The 18,664-nt window shown below is 32.0% G+C and overlaps 2 protein-coding genes across 2 annotated transcripts in view; one reads left to right on the top strand and one right to left on the bottom strand.

Annotated features, from left to right (window-relative positions):
* Positions 1 to 788, bottom strand: part of LOC122849268 — a 56,491-nt gene extending 55,703 nt beyond the window's left edge. Inside the window, exon 1 of the mRNA XM_044147944.1 lies at positions 330 to 788. Within this exon, the coding sequence (XP_044003879.1) occupies positions 330 to 344 (15 nt within the window). The 5' untranslated portion in view covers positions 345 to 788. The remainder of the gene's footprint in view (positions 1 to 329) is intronic.
* A 4,919-nt stretch (positions 789 to 5,707) lies between these two features.
* On the top strand, positions 5,708 to 7,136 carry LOC122850444. The gene is made up of 4 exons (XM_044149594.1): positions 5,708 to 5,711; positions 6,320 to 6,670; positions 6,747 to 6,822; positions 7,130 to 7,136. Exons 1-4 carry the CDS (start codon positions 5,708 to 5,710, stop codon positions 7,134 to 7,136), a joined length of 438 nt encoding a protein of 145 aa, XP_044005529.1.
* The last annotated feature ends 11,528 nt before the right edge of the window (positions 7,137 to 18,664 follow it).

An 18,664-nucleotide genomic window follows, 5' to 3' on the forward strand; every position in this document is an offset into this window, starting at 1 on the left:
ATTGAAAATTTATCATAAAACCTCTCGTCTTTAAAAAAAAAAAAAAAAAACATCTCATCAAAAATCTTACAACTCTTGGAAATGAAAAAAATAAATATTTGAAAAAAAAAAAATATCTTTTCAACCCTCTTTCAAAATAAATTCTTGAAATATACCATGTCATTGTTAAAGAATGTTTTATAAACAATAAAATTTCTTTAATAGCGATAATTATTCCTAGCAGAGACTTATGCTGTTTTTAATATTTTTACATCGTTATAGCCCATAAATTAAAAAACAATAAATTCCATTCTCCAACAAACCATTTTTTAAAACAAAGTATCACTCACCTCACCCATTTCCATCACATCAAGTTGCTGCCGTGGTCCTGGGGATAGCGTGCTGGACTTTCACTTCGAACATCCACCCTTTAAATCTCACTCTTAACACTTTTTTTTATTTTTCAAAAAAAAAAAAAATGGCAGCGTGTCTTCTGCCTTTCACTATCTTCTCCCTCAACCACCCTCACACACCACCCACCCAGCCACCCATGAATATTAAGTGTGCCAGAACTCTTATAACTCCTCTACTACCATTTTTTATTTCTATGAATTCTTGAAAACCACAAATTCAATAATGATTTGATAACACCTAGATATACGCAATGCAAAACGTCAACAGCAGTCGAACGGATATAATCAGATGAAAATCGAGCTATTCCACTAGGTCCTCTTACGCCAAACACATCATCAAGTCCACGTCTTACTGCGGTTATTGCAAATTCATTCGTTTCTGCCTGCGTACGTCAACTCAAGCTGTCAACATATTTATATACAGGCATCCGCGACACAAAAATTTTGCACTTGTGGCACCCATAACTCGCGTTGAATTGCTTCATATTTAGAAATATCGCCTTTGCAATTAAATCACAAGCATCGCAAATAACGTGGCCTTCAACTCGTAAACTGCCTTTAATACTAGGTACTTGGAATTCAACACCATTAGCTAATAAATCTAGTTTATCTGAAATTGCATCTAAAAAGACTGGAACACATGGTTTCTTCGGGCCAAACCATAAACCTGCTAAATTTATGTTTTCTTTTTTTGTTCGTATTTTATAAGGTAGCTCATTGATACTTAAATATAATGGCCAGATTTAATAGTTTAAAGACTTGTATAAAGAAACGCCATCCGAGTTCCATGTGAAAGAAACATTATTATTATATTGGACAGTTTTTGACCAGGTTGACGAAGCTCTTGATAAACAAGACCGTCATAAATATCTTCATAATTTGATTCGTTTTGTTTCCTTCTGTTTAGCCGCGAATCTAAGGCGCGAACGAAATCTTCTCGATTATAGGTATAATTTTTGTAGCTGATCAATAATCGGAATTTGAATAAAATAACTCGTTTGTTTTTCGTTTACCGGACACTCTGCGCAAGATGACGTAGAATTTTCTAGAGGTCGAAAACAATTTGAACAATAAAAATGTCTTATAAGAGGTGTCTCGATTTCTTGAAAATGTTGCTTGAATTAATATAAAAATGATTTGCAAAAGGTGGGAGCTATTCAGTGTAACTCGATAAGTTCTAATAAATCAACCAGAGTTACTCCTGATAAATTATGACGCCGATAGAAAATTAAGATCGCCATCATACTTTCCCGTGTAGGAGACTACAACACGGCCATGAAACGGCCGATGCATGGCAAAATTCTGCCATTAATGGGCTGCCATTAATGGTCCACTCATACGTTTGGCTGGCATGGAACATGGCCATTAATGGCCGAGATTCATGCCAAGCAAGGGCCATTAACGGGATATACTTGGCAAACGATCGGTCCATAATTGTGTTGCCAAGATTGGCAGTCTTGTCTTGGCCAACGTCTGGCCATTAATTGGCTGGCCATTCAATGTCTGCCATTCATCGGCCAATTCATGGCAAATTCATGGCTGGCCATTTAATGGCTGCCGTTCATCGGCCAATTCATGGCGAATTCATGGCTGGCCATTTAATGGCTGCTGTTCATCGGCCAATTCATGGCAAATTCATGGCTGGCCATTTAATGGCTGCCGTTCATCGGCCAATTCATGGCGAATTCATGGCTGGCCATTAATGGCTACCGTTCGTCGGCCAATTCATGGCAAATTCATGGCTGGTTATTTACTGAATTCATGGTTATCTTGCGGATTAGCTGGCTGGTTTTGATGTTTATTATTAATATTATTACTGTCAGCAATAAAAGGAATATTTTATTATTTTTGGGGCACAGACAAAGTGTATTGTTAAAGAGACGCCTGGCACGAAAAACGATAGGAAAAACAGTTGGACTCGATAATCTATATATGCAATTGAAAAAAAAAATATTTTTTTTATTTTTATTTATAAAAATAATTGATTTCGCAAGTAATGGGCCAATCTTGGCAAATGTTAATGGGCCAATCTTGGCAAATTTTAATGGGCCAATCTTGGCAAATGTTAATGGGCTAATAATGGCAGCCAATATTAGAATGGTGTAACGCGTCAGGCCCGGCGTATGAGTGGCCCATTAATGGCAAAATTTTGCCATGCATCAGCCGTTGCATGGCCGTGTTGTAGTCTCCTTCACGGGCGCCGGGCCTGGCGCGTTACACCATTCTAATATTGGCTGCCCTTATTGGCCCATTAACATTTGCCAAGATTGGCCCATTAAAATTTGCCAAGATTGGCCCATTAAAATTTGCCAAGATTGGCCCATTAAAATTTGCCAAGATTGGCCCATTAACATTTGCCAAGATTGGCCCATTACTTGCGAAATCAATTATTTTTATAAATAAAAATTAAAAAAATATTTTTTTTTTCAATTGCATATATAGATTATCGAGTCCAACTGTTTTTTTTTATAATAAATGTTTTTTTTTTCGTGCCTATCGCCTGGCGCGAACTCTCGACCGAAAACCTAAACCTACACTAAACCTATGCTTTAACTAACTGAGCCACGAGCGCGATATATATATTTCGGAAGTTTTTTGTTCTCTTGTAGTAATTAAGTTCACTCGTAGACTTGGTAGACTTTTTTGAAGATGATTATTCAAATACAAATATATTTATTCATTCATTTCATTTTTTTTGTCAAAAATTAGCTGATGGTTGGTAGCCATTAATGGCCAGCCATGAATTTGCCATGAATTGGCCGATGAACGGTAGCCATTAAATGGCCAGCCATGAATTTGCTATGAATTGGCCGATGAATGGTACCCATTAAATGGCCAGCCATGAATTTGCCAAGGATCGGCCAATGAATGGCAGCCATTGAATGGCCAGCCAATTTGCCAAGACAAGACTGCCAATCTTGGCAACACAATAATGGACCGATCGTTTGCCAAGTATATCCCATTAATGGCCCTTGCTTGGCTACCAATCATGGGCTGCCGTTTATCGGCCAGTGTATGGCCTTGTTTCCATGCTTGGCGATTCCTACACGGGTTCAGACAATGTCAATCGAGCACTAGGGTACAAAGGTGGTTCTTGTTCTCTTTCTGGGTCTTCTTTATCTCCATGCGAAGAGTTAGTAGCAATAGATGAAGCAACAGAAGTAGAAGGAGGCTCTTCTGGGCGAATTCCGGGAATTTCGTTCCCCCTCCTTTCCCCCTAGTGTGTGTTGTGCTGGGTTGCATGGGCCTCTAGTACAGGGTGCATGGGGTCAAAATAAAATAGCATAGGTGCGAGTGAGAGGTATGTGTGTGAGGGGGTGTGTAGTATAGGATGAATGAGATTGTAAGGGCGCGTAGTAAAATAAAAATGCATGGGTGACGTCTGGAGTAAGGAATAACATAAAGGTACGGTCTCCAAGGAGCGTCTGCGTCGACTGTCCGACTGTCGCGTTCAGAGACGCTCGTCCCGAGAATACAAGTTTTATGTTATTGGTCTCCAAGGTGCGTTCGCGCTCGGAGCGCTGCAATCAGAAGTCGTGTCTAAACGCTCGACTGACCAAAGTCGGGTCAGGCTTCTGTAGACGCTGGGCAGTCACGCACATATATATAAGTTCTTAACTGTATGTGTTTAGCTGGTAAAGTGTTAGTGCAGTATACTAATGTTTTTATGTTTATCATAGTTTTTTTTTAATTTAATTTAAAAACTATTCAAACTGATGTATATTAAGGCAGAAAAATCGATGAAATTTTTTATCATTTACCATTTATTAATATTTAGAAATATCCCTCATTTTTTATTGTATGCAAATTGCTAACAGGTTTTCATTTCATTTTAATTTTTCTGTCATTTTCTCCTACAATATTCCTAAGTAACTTTATCAGCTATTATCAAAATTAATTTTTCTCTATTATCTATGATATTTATATTTTTATTTAAAACAAAAGTATATTTATCATAAAGCTGCTCGACTGTTTGGAAGTTGTAAGCGCGCCTTGGAGACCACTTGGCTATGAGCGTTCCAAAGCGCTTCATCAGAACGCCCGAACGCGACAGTCGGACAGCCGGCGCAGACGCTCCTTGGAGACCGTACCTTAAGGACTCGGATAGAAAAACGTAGTATAGAAATAGAATAAGAAAAATCGTGCAGGTAGATTCTTGAGTTTTTTTTTTAGCATAGAGTTTTCAGTTGTTTTTTTTAGTATAGTTTTTTCGGCTTAGTATTTTTAGTATAGAGTTTTCAGTAGAGTTTTTTTCGTATAGTTTTTTTGCTTTAGTTTTGAAATACAGGTGTTTAGTTTTATAGTAAGAAAAAAAGAATAGAGTTTCAAGAAAACATAAATAAAAGTAGTTTTTTTAATATAGTTTTTCTGTTCAGTTTTTTTAGTATAGTTTTCCGGTTTTAGTTTTGAAATACATGTGTTTATTCTTTTTTTCCCTACTATAAAACTAGAGTTTTAAGAAAACATAGATAAAAGTAGTTTTTTTTAATATAGTTTTTAGTATAGTTTTCGGAAAATATAAGAATAAAGGAGTTTTTTTTAATATAGTTTTTCGAGTTTAGTTTTTAGTTTCGTGTTCAAATCGTATAAGGGTAGAATAGAAAAAATCATCCCGCTGTTAATTTAGTTTACGAACGACATAAATTTTTCTAAAGTTTAAAATGTTGCTTTTGTTATTTTATTTTTACGACTTGCATGTTTTTCAGATTTTCCTTTAAAAAAGGTAAGTTTTTATTTTAAGATGTTGTATAGGATTTTTTATGAACTGATTTTCTAAAAATTTTTTTGTAGTTTAAAATGTTTCTTTTGTTATTTTATTTTCACGAGTTGCATGTTTTTCAGATTTCCATGCCGAGGGTTAATTTTTTTTAGACTTTTTCTAAATGTTCCTGCTGTTTATTATCTAATTTTACGAGCGACTTGCGATGGGTATTTTCAGATTTTTGTACGTGGAAAAGAGTCATAAAAACAGTGGGTTATTTTTTTGTATTTAAGTAAGTTTTACCGACAAATTTCTAAAAATTTTAAGATACACCTGTTATTTTTTTTTTGATTTTCTGATATTCTATTGGCAACATCTTAGCAAAAATGGACCAATAAGAAATGATAAGTATTTATGGTGGTGGGAATATGGGCCTGACTAAAATCATTTTGACTATCATCCCTGAAAATTTTCACGACAAGTGTCAGTTGTGTTTTCCGGGTCTACTTAGTCACATCTTAACTACTAAAATAAAAATGAAACGCGCACTTGAAACCAACGAAGTTGACTTTAGTTGTAAAAAAAAAAAAGTAGAAGATATCCATGATAAAAAATGGGTACATGAAATTTATAAATATCCTGAACTGTTGAGTGAGCTTAAAAATTTAAAGTGTACTGTGATTGCCCGGAGATATTGGGTCTCCGGGTTTTTCAAAGATTTCCTCAAAAAACATAGAGAACTTGATGATTTTATTCGATATAAATTACTCGGTAACCCGACAGATATACGCTATATAGAAGAGTATCCGGAATTAGAAGTGCAGTTTAAAAAAATCATACAAAGAGTTAATGACAAACGTGCTCAAACAAGTGAAAAAAGTTCAACACAGTGTGAAGAAGATCTGTTGAAGGATTTTGAAAAGGCTGATGATGATGATATTATGTTTTTAGGTAAATAAATTTTCAATGATACTTTTTTCTTAACTAATAAATAAAATAAATTTTGAATACTTTTTTTAACAAATAAATAAAAAAATTTTTTTAATACTTTTTTTTCAACAAATAAATTTTCCATAAATAAATTTTTAATACTTTTTTTTTAACAAATAAATTTTCAATAAAAAATTTTTTTTAATACTTTTTTTCAACAAATAAATTTTCCATAAATAAATTTTTAATACTTTTTTAACAAATAAATAAATAAATTTTCTCTTGTTTTTTAAAGACATTGAAATACCGACTGACGAAGTTATGATATACAATGAAATCACAGTTGATGAGACTGTACGAGAAAATGATAATGAAACACCTGTAGATGGCCCAGTGGTCGAAAATGGAATACCGACTGACGAAGTTATGATATACAATGAAATCACAGTTGATGAGACTGTACGGGAAAATGATAATGAAACACCTGTAGATGGCCCAGTGGCCAAAAATGAAATACCCGTAGATGTTGAAAAAAATGACAGGGCTTACATAGAATATGAAACAGCAGTGGATATGTTTGCCAATGCACAGTTGGAGATAAAAGAAAATGAACCAATTGATGAGGAGTTGGTTAAGTTTTTAGAAGGTGAAATATTTTTTGTTCATGATATTTTTACGCGTTATAAAATAATAATAATGATAATAATAATTTTATGTTACAGATCTAGTACAAAATGCTCTTGAAGAAAATGGTCTTGAAGAAAAAATATATTCAGAAATTAAAAAACCTGCAATTACGTCGGTGCAAATATTACCCCCAACTAAACGCATTACTATGAATTCTCTAAAAATAACTAAAAAACAAAAAGGTAAATATTTGTAGTAAAAATAATAATAACAATAATAATAATAAAACTGATATTATTTTTTTACAGAGGTGGGGAACGATCAAAACGGAGAAAAACATAGTCCTGAATTAGTCAGTGACTCCATGAAACTTGGTGAAAAAATAATAGCCGTAGATGATGATGAAAGTAAATATTTTATAAAATAAATAAATAGAAAATTTTTTATAATAATGATAAAAATATTTCTTTTATTACAGAACGTAGTAAAGATGGCAATACAAAAAAAGAAGATCCAGTATTACCTATTCGATCCGGGAAACACGGAAAAAAAATAATAGCCGTAGATGATGATGAAGGTAAATATTTTATAAATAAATAAAAAAATTTTAAAATATAATAATGATAATAATATTAATCATATATTTTTTGTATGGTAGATGACGTGGTTATATTGAGCCAATCGTCAACGTCTTCGTCATCAACATCGTCATCGGGGTCATCGTCTTCGTCTTCAGACCCTCCCACTATTATGAATGAGAATAATGTTGCTGATGAATATGACAACGAAAATCGATATCGACCTAAAGCAGGGTCTTCAAAGCCCCGTGTCGAGAAACAAAAAAAGGAGTCTGTAGATATTACAGATTTCTGCGTTGACTGTGCAGGATATCAGAGCCTTAATAAAGCAGCAACGCCACATCACCAATTTTGTAAAGGCTGTCATAAAAAATGGCAGATGGGTGAACAACCGCAGTACTCACAACCATCACCAGTACCCAATCCAATTTTCGAAAAACGACAGCATCTTGTAAATCAAAGAATAACATGTTTGCAAAATCAAATACGTGAGCTCGAAGAATCATTGAGTCACGTAAAATGTGATCTCTGCGATGGAGAACCCATTGTAAATGAATTTGGTCATTGTGAACGCTTTGCACAATTAATAGATTAAATAATAAAGCCATTTGTAAATAAATAAAATTGTTTGTATGTCTTTTTTACAGGTATTATAGAAAAAATATAATAAAAAAATAAATAAATAAATAAATTGTTTGTATGTCTTTTTTTACAGGTATCGAAAAAATATAAAAAAAATAAATAAAAATTTTGTATACCTTTTTCCTGTTGTCTTCTTTTTACAGATATATTTGTTATTGTTAAAAATTTTTCAGGTTACACCATATTTTTTGTTGTCTTTTTACCGGTATCAAATATAATTTTGTTTAGAAAAAAAAAAAAATTCGTTATTTCTTTTGCTATATTTTTTTCACACTAGAGGGCCAGAAAAATTTTCAATTTTGTCGGGTAAAATATTTTACGAAACAGGTGAATCTAGAAAAAAAAAAAAAAATCAGTTTTGCTGTGACCACTACAGTGTGAAGATCTTTTTTCAAGTTGTTGGTAGAAAAAATGGACCGTGTCTTAGATGATGATGTTGGAGTTGATAACAGTGCAGAGTGTGAGTTTTTTATTGATTTTTCGTTGACTCGACGGTAGTTTAACGAACAATATTATAGATCCACGGTTACAACAAAAGCATTTGGATCAACATTTACGTGTACCTCACGAATCTGAAGTTCCACAACAACCTCTTTTGGATGATGTTGAAGTTATCGATAATTTTATCGATAGTGGTATAATAAATCGAATCATGCAATCACCATTACAACAACGACATTTAAGTGAAATTTTACAAACAGGGGGTGGTAGTGATAATAATTTTCAGCGCATAGATGTTGTTGATGAAACACAGACATTTGTGGCAAAATATAATTTAAATAAACATTTGATAAATTTTAAAGTGAAAGAAATACCGGAAAATACTGTAGTTGAAACATGGATTGAAGAAGCATTTGAAGAAGTATACAAGCTGATCAGATATTATTCAAATAATGTACGTGATAGAGTTATTCTCAGTTTCAAAACCCCTTCTATGAACTCTGAAGCGCATACTCACTTGACACCTGCCAATAATTTTACATTTGAACGGTTATGGGAGATTGTAAGTAGCATTTGTCAAAGTAACGATAGTGCAGGCCAACGATCTATTTACTATTGACTTGGTTGTATTGAAATCAACGACTGGTGGTAGTGTCCCGCACCAAGTGGTACAAAAGGCTCGTGGTGCTCTGGAACTGAACCACGATAATCTATATTTATGTTTGCCACGTTCTATTGTAACGTGTTTATCAATAAGAAAAAAGAAAAGAACTATAGTTGCTGGTAAAAAGCTGGGTCTTGAACTTTGTCAAAAAGCTAACATTAGTGTGCCACCTGGCGGGTGTGGGATCAATGAAATAATTTTATTTCAAAATTTTGAAATAAAATTATTTAGTTACTGAATCTGCCGCATTAGTTATCTGGAATTTCGATATTAATGATAGTCATACAATTTTTTTTGATGGGAAAAAAACTTTACTCAATCGCGGAGTTTGACGTGAACATATGAAAATTTTGAATATTGTGTATTATCCTGATGACAAACACTTTGCCCCTATAAAATATATGCATGTATTTATGGCTACAAATATGGAATTCTGGTGTGATTGGTGTCGTATCGGGTTTACAAAAAATGAATATCATAAACAATGTTGGACAAAATGTGACAAGTGCTTAAATTTCCCGGCATGTAAAATGAATAATAGTGATGATGATGATTTTAAAAAATGTTTGATATGTAATCGAGTATTTTATAGTGAACAGTGTTATGAAAAACATTTACAACCAGACTCGTATTCAAAAAATTTTTCCGTTTGTAATCGAATTAAAAAATGTAATGTTTGTTGTAAAGTCTACATCCGTGACAGTGAACATTTGTGTGGTTATTATTACTGCGGACCCTGTCAAGACCACAAACAACCATCTGTGTTATATGAAGCCTCGGCCGATAAAGCAGAGTGCTCGTAAAGAAAAAAAAGTTAACGGATTTTTATTTTTTGATTTTGAAACACGGTCTGAGCTGAGATCATATAAAAATAATAAAAAATAAAAAATGCATATTGTCAATTATTTTTGTGCGCAAATAGTGTGTGAAATTTGTTCAGAGTCAGACGGTACAGAAAATTGTCATTGTAGTGAGACGCACGAATTTACACATCAGGGTGATGATGCCATGAAAAAATTTGTTGATTTAGTTTTAAAGTCAAAATCAAGATACTCAAAATTGATTTGTATACATTTTTCCCTTAGCTACTGCTTTTCCTTCGACATTTATATTTTAGAAAAATAGATTTTCATGTATTTTATTCATGAAAAAAATAAAAATGTCCAAGGAAAAGCTGTAGCTAGGAAAAAGATGTAGCTAAGGAATTGAGGTTGCCAAAAAATTATCTTTGAAGAAAGTAATGTTGCTTAAAATGTAATTCTTTGGCAACCTCAATTCCTTAGCTACATTTTTCCCTTAGCTACTGATTTTTCTTCTACATTTATATTTTTAAAAAATAAATTTACATGTATTTTATTCACGAAATAAATAAAAATGTCCAAGGAAAAGCAGTAGCTAAGGAAAAAAAAATGTAGCAATTAATTTTGCCAAAAAAATAATTTGTTTATATATCCAAAAATTATTTGAAGAAAATAATGTTACTCAAAATTTTTTCAAAATAATTAGTTACTTTTTTTTATCTACTCCTTCGACATTTATATTTTTATAAAATAAATTTACATGTATTTTATTCATGAAATAAATAAAAATGTCCAAGGAAAAGCAGTAGCTAATGAACAGATGAAGCTAAGGAATTGTGGTTGCCGAAAAATTATCTTTGAAGAAAATAATGTTACTAAATAAAAAATTCTTCGGGAACTTTAATTCCTGAGCTACATTTTCCCCTTAGTTACTGCTTTTCCTTCGACATTTATATTTTAAAAAAATGAAATTTCATGTATTTTATTCATGGAAAAAATAAAAATGTCCAAGGAAAAGCTGTAGCTAGGAAAAAGATGTAGCTAAGGAATTGAGATTGCCAAAAAATTATCTTTGAAGAAAAATAACATTATATTTTTAAACAATAAATTTACATGTATTTTGTTCATGAAATAAATAAAAATGTCCAAGAAGAAGCAGTAGCTAAGAAAAAGATGTAGCTAAGGAATTGAGGTTGCCAAAAAATAATCTTTGAAGAAAGTAATGTTGCTTAAAATGTAATAGAATGTTCCCTTAGCTACTGCTTTTCCTTTGACATTTATAATTTTAAAAAATAGAATTTACATGTATTTTATTCACAAAATAAATAAAAATGTCAAAAGAAAAAGCTGTAGCTAAGAAAAAATATAACTAAAAAATTGAGTTGCCAAAATTATCTTTGAAGAGTAATGTTGCTTAAAATGTAATTCTTTGGCAACCTCACCTCAATTCCACTATTTTTTTTATCTACTGCTTTTTCTTCGAAATTTATATTTAAAAAAACCAAATTTACATGTATTTTATTCATGAAATAAATATAAATGTCGAAGGAAAAGCAGTAGCTAAGGGAAAAAGATGTAGCTAAGGAATTGAGGTTGCCAAAAAAATATCTTTGAAAAAAGTAATGTTGCTTAGAATGTAATTCTTTCGCGACCTCAATTCTTTAGCTACATTTTTACCTTAGCTACTGCTTTTTCTTCGACATTTATATTTTTAAACAACAAATTTACATGTATTTTGTTCATGAAATAAATATAAATTTCTAAGGAAACAGTGCTAATGGGGAAGCTGCCAACTAAAAATTAAAGGTTGCACTTAAAATTATCTTTGAAGAAAGTAATGTTGCTTAGAATGTAATTCTTTGGCGACCTCAATTCCTTAGCTAAATTTTTCCCTTAGCTACTGCTTTTCCTTCGACATTTATATTTTAAAGAAATAAATTTACATGTATTTCATTCATGAAATGAATAAAAATTTCCAAGGAAAATCTGTAGCTAGGGAAAAGATATAGCTAAGGAACTGAGGTTGCAAAAAAATTATCTTTGAAGAAAGTAATGTTGCTTAGAATGTAATTCTTTGGCAACTTCTCGAATTTATTAACTACATTTTTCAATAGCTACTGCTTTTCTTCGAAGAGGTATATTTAAAAACTGAATTTACATGTACATTTGCTTAGAATAAATAAGAATTTCTAAAGAAAAGCTGTAGATAGGGAAAAGCTATAGCTAAAAAATTGAGGTTGCCAAAAAATTATCTTTGAAGAAAGTAATGTTGCTTAGAATGTAATTCTTTGGCAACCTCAATTCCTTAGCTACATTTTTCAGTTAGAGACTGCTTTTCCTTCGACATTTATATTTTAAAAAAATAAATTTACATGTATTTTATTCATGAAATGAATAAAAATTTCCAAGGAAAAGCTGTAGCTAGGGAAAAGATATAGCTAAGGAACTGAGGTTGCAAAAAAATTATCTTTGAAGAAAGTAATGTTGCTTAGAATGTAATTCTTTGGCAACCTCAATTCTTTAGCTACATATTTCCCTTAGCTACTGCTTTTCCTTCGACATTTATATTTTTAAAAAATAAATTTACATGTATTTTATTCATGAAATAAATAAGAATTTCTAAGGAAACGCTGCAGCTAGGGAAAAGATATAGCTAAAAAATTGAGGTTGCCAAAAAATTATCTTTGAAGAAAGTAATGTTGCTTAGAATGTAATTCTTTGGCAACCTCAATTCCTTAGCTACATTTTTCCCTTAGCTACTGCTTTTCCTTCGACATTTATATTCTTAAAAAATAAATTTACATGTACTTTATTCATGAAAAAAATAAAAATGCCTAAGAAAAAGCTGTAGCTAGGAAAAAGATGTAGCTAAGGAATTGAGGTTGCCAAAAAATTATCTTTGAAAAAAGTAATGTTGCTTAGAATGTAATTCTTTGACAACCTCAATTCCTTAGCTACATTTTTCCCTTAGCTACTGCTTTTTCTTCAACATTTATATTTTTAAAAAATAAATTTACATGTATTTTATCCATGAAATGAATAAAAATGTCCAAGAAAAAGCAGTAGCTAAGAAAAAGATGTAGCTAAGGGATTGAAGTTGCCAAATAATTATGTTTTAAGGAAATGATGTTGCTTAAAATATAATTCTTTGGCAACCTCAATTTCTTAGCTACATTTTTTCTTTAGCTACTACTTTTTTTTAGACATTTTTATCCTTTAAAAATTAAATTATATGTATTTTATTTTTCAAATATCTATAAATGTATATAGGACAAGCAGTAGCTAAGGAAAAAAAAATGTAGCAATTAATGTTGCCAAAAACATTATTGCTTCACCTTATCCTTTTCTTGCCCTGGTGAAAATATTACTTCGGCAGTACTTTGGCATTTCTCCGTTTTTTGCTTATTTCCGGAGAACTGACTTCGGTATGAGGTTGGTGGCGGAGTCAATACTCCGGCATGAGATTAATGTCGGAAAAATTAATTTGCTACCAACCTCATGCCGGAGGCATTTTTTCTGAAATGGGCTAAAAAAGGAGTAATGCCGGAGAAAGCCTGAGTAATGGCGGAGTAATGGCGGAGAAATTCTCTACCAGGGTGGCTACTGCTTTTCCTTGGACATTTTTATTTTTTTCAAAATTAAATCACATGTTTTTTATTCAATAAATAAAAAAAAAATTCTAAAGAAAAGCAGTAGCTAAGGAATTAATGTGTCCAGAAAAATTATGTTTCAAGCAACATCAATTTCTTAGCCACATTCTTTTCCGAGCAACTACATTTCGTTAGACATTTTCATTTTTTAAAAATTCAATTACTTGTATTTTATTTATTAAATAAATGAATATATACATAGGACAAGCAGTAGCTAAGGAGAAAATGTAGCTCAAGAATCAATGTGGCTCAGCTTAGCTACATTTTTTTATAGGACATTTTTGTTTTAAAAAATATAAATTTTCTCAGCTGCATATATACTTTAGCTGTATGCCGTAAAATATTAATTTATTCAATAATATAATTACAAGCAAGCGTGTTATTCATTACAGCAAATACTCTAATGCTGAGGCTTTCGGGTTTATCAAAATAATTTACCAGTAATCTACCAGTAGACTACTGGTAGTTCTTACCAGTAATTTTCTACTGGAATTCTACTGGTAGATTACTGGTAGTTCCTACCAGTAATTTGTAACTGAAATTTTACTGGTAGATTACTGGTAGTTCCTACCGGTAGTATCTACCAGTAGAATTCCAGTAATATACTGGTTTGAAATTACTGGTAGGAGCTACTAGTTACCTACCAGTAGTAGTTACCGGTAAGCTACCAGTAGATTACCGGTAGCAAATCGTCCTACCAGTTGTGGTTATCTGGGAAGTCATTATTGTCTCGGATACAGCTATAATTTAAAAGATTCAATAAGATTACCTGTTTTTCGTTTATACACCTGTCTTCTTCTTCTTCCTTCGTATTTTTTTATTTTCGACATCAGCATTTACGTGATTATTAAAACTTTCATCAGGTGAATATATTAATTCATCATTATTTTGTGCAATTTTTTTATCAATCAAGATCTTTACTAAAAGCAGCTAGTTGTTTTGATAAGCTATTACAATTAACTGTCATTGCATTGTTTAATTTGTTGTTTGTTTCTTTGATATTTTCTATTTTTTTCTCTGTCTTTGGACGTCCTTGTTTTATTGTATTATTAACTGGATTTATATAATCTATAATAAAAATTAAAATTGTAAAAAAGTACGACAAAAGCAAACATAACCTTACTTTGCATTTGTACTTTAAAACCTTCAATATTAATAAATTAAATAATGGCAGTACTTACGTATTTTTTTATTATTATCCATTTTCGATTTTAGATTATTTTTAACACATGTTCCCGTAATTATAAGTCATTTGTTTGTTGTAGCAAATTTTTATTCAGACAAAAAGAAAAGCGTCTATCCAAAGATATTTTTTTCCTGGAGATCAATCGACGCAGTGGTGCTCAAGTGGCAGTGGGAGGGGTTATCGTTCATGAGCGGCAAGGGGACAGAAAAAAGAAAAAAAGCACTGCTTGTTTATAAACTAAAAAAAAAAAATTCCGAATTTCACAAAAAACAGACTCAGGTGTACTTTGTTATGACTTTTTAAACATTCTGTCACAATTTTAGGCAATTTAAACATATAGTTTTTTCTAAAACTAGGATGGAAATTCAATTTGTCACTAGATTGCCATTATTATTTTTTTTATTATTTTCAAAAAAAAATTTTCGAATTTCACAAAAGTAAGACTCAGGTGTACTTCGTAATGACTTTGTAAACATTCTGTCAAAATTTTAGGCAGTTTAAACATATAGTTTTTTCTAAAACTAGGATGGAAATTCAATTTTTCACTAGATTGCCATTATTATTTTTTTTATTATTTTCAAAAAAAAATTTTTGAATTTCACAAAAGTAAGACTCAGGTGTACTTCGTAATGACTTTTTAAACATTCTGTCAAAATTTTAGGCAATTTAAACATATAGTTTTTTCTAAAACTGGCTTAGAAAAATTAGAGAGAGACAGAACGATCATGTCCCCTCAAGTGGAAGTAAGAAACAAGATTTTCTCCTTTTTTTTTTTTATCTCGTTCGCACTCATAGAAATATTATGTTTCTAAATGCCATCCGCAAGAGGTCTCTAGATATGCGCGGGTAACACCTTAATTAGCAATATCTCTGAATCAGGAAAGTTCAAGCGTTTAACTTTTTTTTTAAAATTTTCTAAATTATATCAATTTTGACATATTAATTTTTTATTAAATTTGTAAGAACCGTTTTTTTGTTAGAACTAAAAATATAAAAAAATGAAAAAAAATCGTATACCTGTTAAGCCACGTAAAAAGTTCACCTGTTTAGACTCAATTATCTCTCAAACTAGATTGTTCATAATTACAAAATTAAGATCATTAGATGCAGGGGAATTTCAAGATTTATATATCCAAAAATTAAGAATTTTGTAAGAAAACTAATCGATGGAGGTACTCCCTTAAGGAAAGCTATAACTTTTGTTAGGATCAACGGAATGAATCAGGGGGTAAAATTTGATTCTAATAGTCAATTTTTTTCTATTTTTGAAGAAAAAATGACAAAAATATTTCAAAAATTCTGTATTCCATTATTTTATTTATTTATTTATTTATTTATTTATTTATTTATTGATTTATTTATTTGCCTAAGTCCAGGGTGTTAAACCATGATAGGACTACAATACATTTAGAACATTATATTAATAATAAATTACACAATTATAAATTTTTTTTTTGCATTTTTTGGAGAAAAAAATCGCCTCCTTAAAAAAAATGACTGAATAGATGATGCTTTTTTTTACCAATGGTGATAGAATTTCTAGAGATGCTTTTTTTAGGCCAAATCCGAAGTCTTTATGACAATTATTTCGGAAGTTATGAACATTCCAAACTCATTCTTCCATTTTTTCCGGTCTCGTAAAAGTTCTTGTATCAATTGTTTTTGTTGTATCATTTGACAAATCATAAAGTGAACTTACTGATAAATCTTTTCCAACCAAGCTCGAAGATCTTCGACACTTAAAGATAATGTTCTGTTACTCACTGATAGCAACCATCTTTAATTGTCATCAAAATTAACATGCGATAGATCAATTCTATCATCAATAAATTCGTGATTATGATGTCTTGGGCATCATTGTTTCAAATATTATTAACAACCGTCACAAAAAGATAAACAAGTCAAAAATAGTATTTAAAAATATGTTAGCTTTTTTGCTCTATAGACAGATGCTTCTGCCAGCTGATTTGAATATTCAAATATAAACCCTACATATAGTGTAAAAAAAAAAACTCATTAAACTTGATGGAAAAAAAAATAAACAATAACAACATGTGACTTAAAAACATAGCTTAAAGTATCATTATTAAGCGGTGTCTCCACGCTATAGAAATGCTTGCAAGATCTTTCATCACTAGATAATTACTAGAATTTTGGTGGAAATCAGCCTTTAAAAGCCTTGCAAGACTATCGCAGCCAATGGGACATGTTCCATTTTTGTGCAAGATCTTGCTGCAAGTAACTTGGAAACATAGCTTAATTATTAAATTCGCGCTATCGATGAGACATTTACGGAAGCCGGGTAGGGACATTGAGTGCTTACGTGCAATCGTACGAACACACACAGAAAACACCAAAGTTTGCGTACTTGCAATCGTACGATTGCACGTACGCACGCAAGAAAAAAATAAAAATCGGCGCGCGCATGATTTATTCGCCATATTATATTTAATATTGTTATTATTGTTAATAAACAAATCAAAACAAATGGTTTGTGTATTGTAACCGATTTTCTGACCTGCACGGCGAGAACTATCGGCCAAGGTTAACAACGAGGATTTCTCACCATCCTCCTCTAAATCACCGGGGGGAGCCATGTTGGTTATCTCGGAAGCCAACAGCCGTAGGAGTAACGAGAACGAAATACGAGAACCTAACTCAGTCTTAGAAATGGTAGAGGGGCGCGGTCCACCTGATCGGACTATGAAATACGTAACCAAACCTGAGGGAACTATCGGGAACCAAGTATAGTGTGTTACATACGCCTATATTACATTGCGACTATACTATAGCAAAATACTGACGTCACAAGTATCATAAGTGTAGGAGCAAATATTCTACATGTGAGATATGTATTTTGTATAGGGAACCATACAGCGATCCATCCGTGACCAGGTCTTACACATACGTTGCCATTGCAATAATAATATATCTCAATATTATTATTATTGTTATTATTTACAGCGATCCATTCGTGAACTCACACATACACATTTATGTGTGATGATGGTCTAACCATCACATACACATTATGTAGTGAGAATATAATAATAATTATTATTATAATGAGAGAACCATATAGCGTGATCATTAGTATTAGTCCATCATTGGAAATTTAGACAGAGTTTCACCAGGACTTAACGTCTGATACCTAGGGAGCCTTTACGAGAGATCCAAACGATGTCGAGAGAACCAGTAGTGAACCAAGAGAGCCAGTCAAGAGAAGAGAAGTGATCAGTTCGAGAGCCAGACAAGTTGTGTAGTCTAACGATAGCGTTCTGTTCTAAGCTACTGTGAGTCCTCTGAATCCCCACTCGCGCGCTCTCCCACCTATCGTCCCGGACATGCGCAGCACGCTTTCCTAGCCCGCAACACGAATAGGTATCCGATCCAGCCCGTAGCCTTCGGAGAGTTCGTCTTTTTGACGGATGGAGGGGAAAACTAGCACCGGTCGAGGTTTAACGTATCAAGTCTACTACGGGACCTCGAATATATACGAAACATGTGCCACACTGACACCACTCGTAGTAGACTTGACCCTCCACAGTGCCTATGCGGTGAACCTTAAAATTATTAACAATTAACTCCTATTAATTGTTAACAATTCAGTTAACATGCAAATAAATAATTAAAGCTCTTTTGTTAATTATTTATTTCGAGAACCAGCGAAATAATAAATTTCGTTACAGTATAGTGTGTCATATTTAGGGATATGTAATTGTTTATCGAATTATTTTGTTTAAATTAATGAGACAGTGACAATAATTGTTGAGAGGCTGTCAAAAGCTGCCAAGATTATGTCCATGCATAATCTTATATAATTTCGTAATCTGAACTTTTTTAGGTAGACAGTTCAACACAAAACTATTTAAAAATGAGTGACACCGTAAGCCAATATTTCTTTAAATACTATTGCTTAAAACTATCATTTATTCATTATTTACTATACATTATTTTATCATCTGTTTTTTTCAGTAAAGAACGATGAAAGCTATTTGTGGCCACAACAAATACAAATTGACATTATCTTCAAAAAAGTTAAAGGCCTTCTA

Source organism: Aphidius gifuensis, linkage group LG2 (genome assembly GCF_014905175.1).
Source record: "Aphidius gifuensis isolate YNYX2018 linkage group LG2, ASM1490517v1, whole genome shotgun sequence".
Taxonomy (NCBI): Eukaryota; Metazoa; Arthropoda; class Insecta; order Hymenoptera; family Braconidae; genus Aphidius; species Aphidius gifuensis.

Coding starts and splice junctions, on each gene's coding strand:
- LOC122850444 (XM_044149594.1), top strand. Junction 6,671..6,746: donor GTTGGTTAAGTTTTTAGAAG/GTGAAATATTTT, acceptor TTTATGTTACAG/ATCTAGTACAAAATGCTCTT.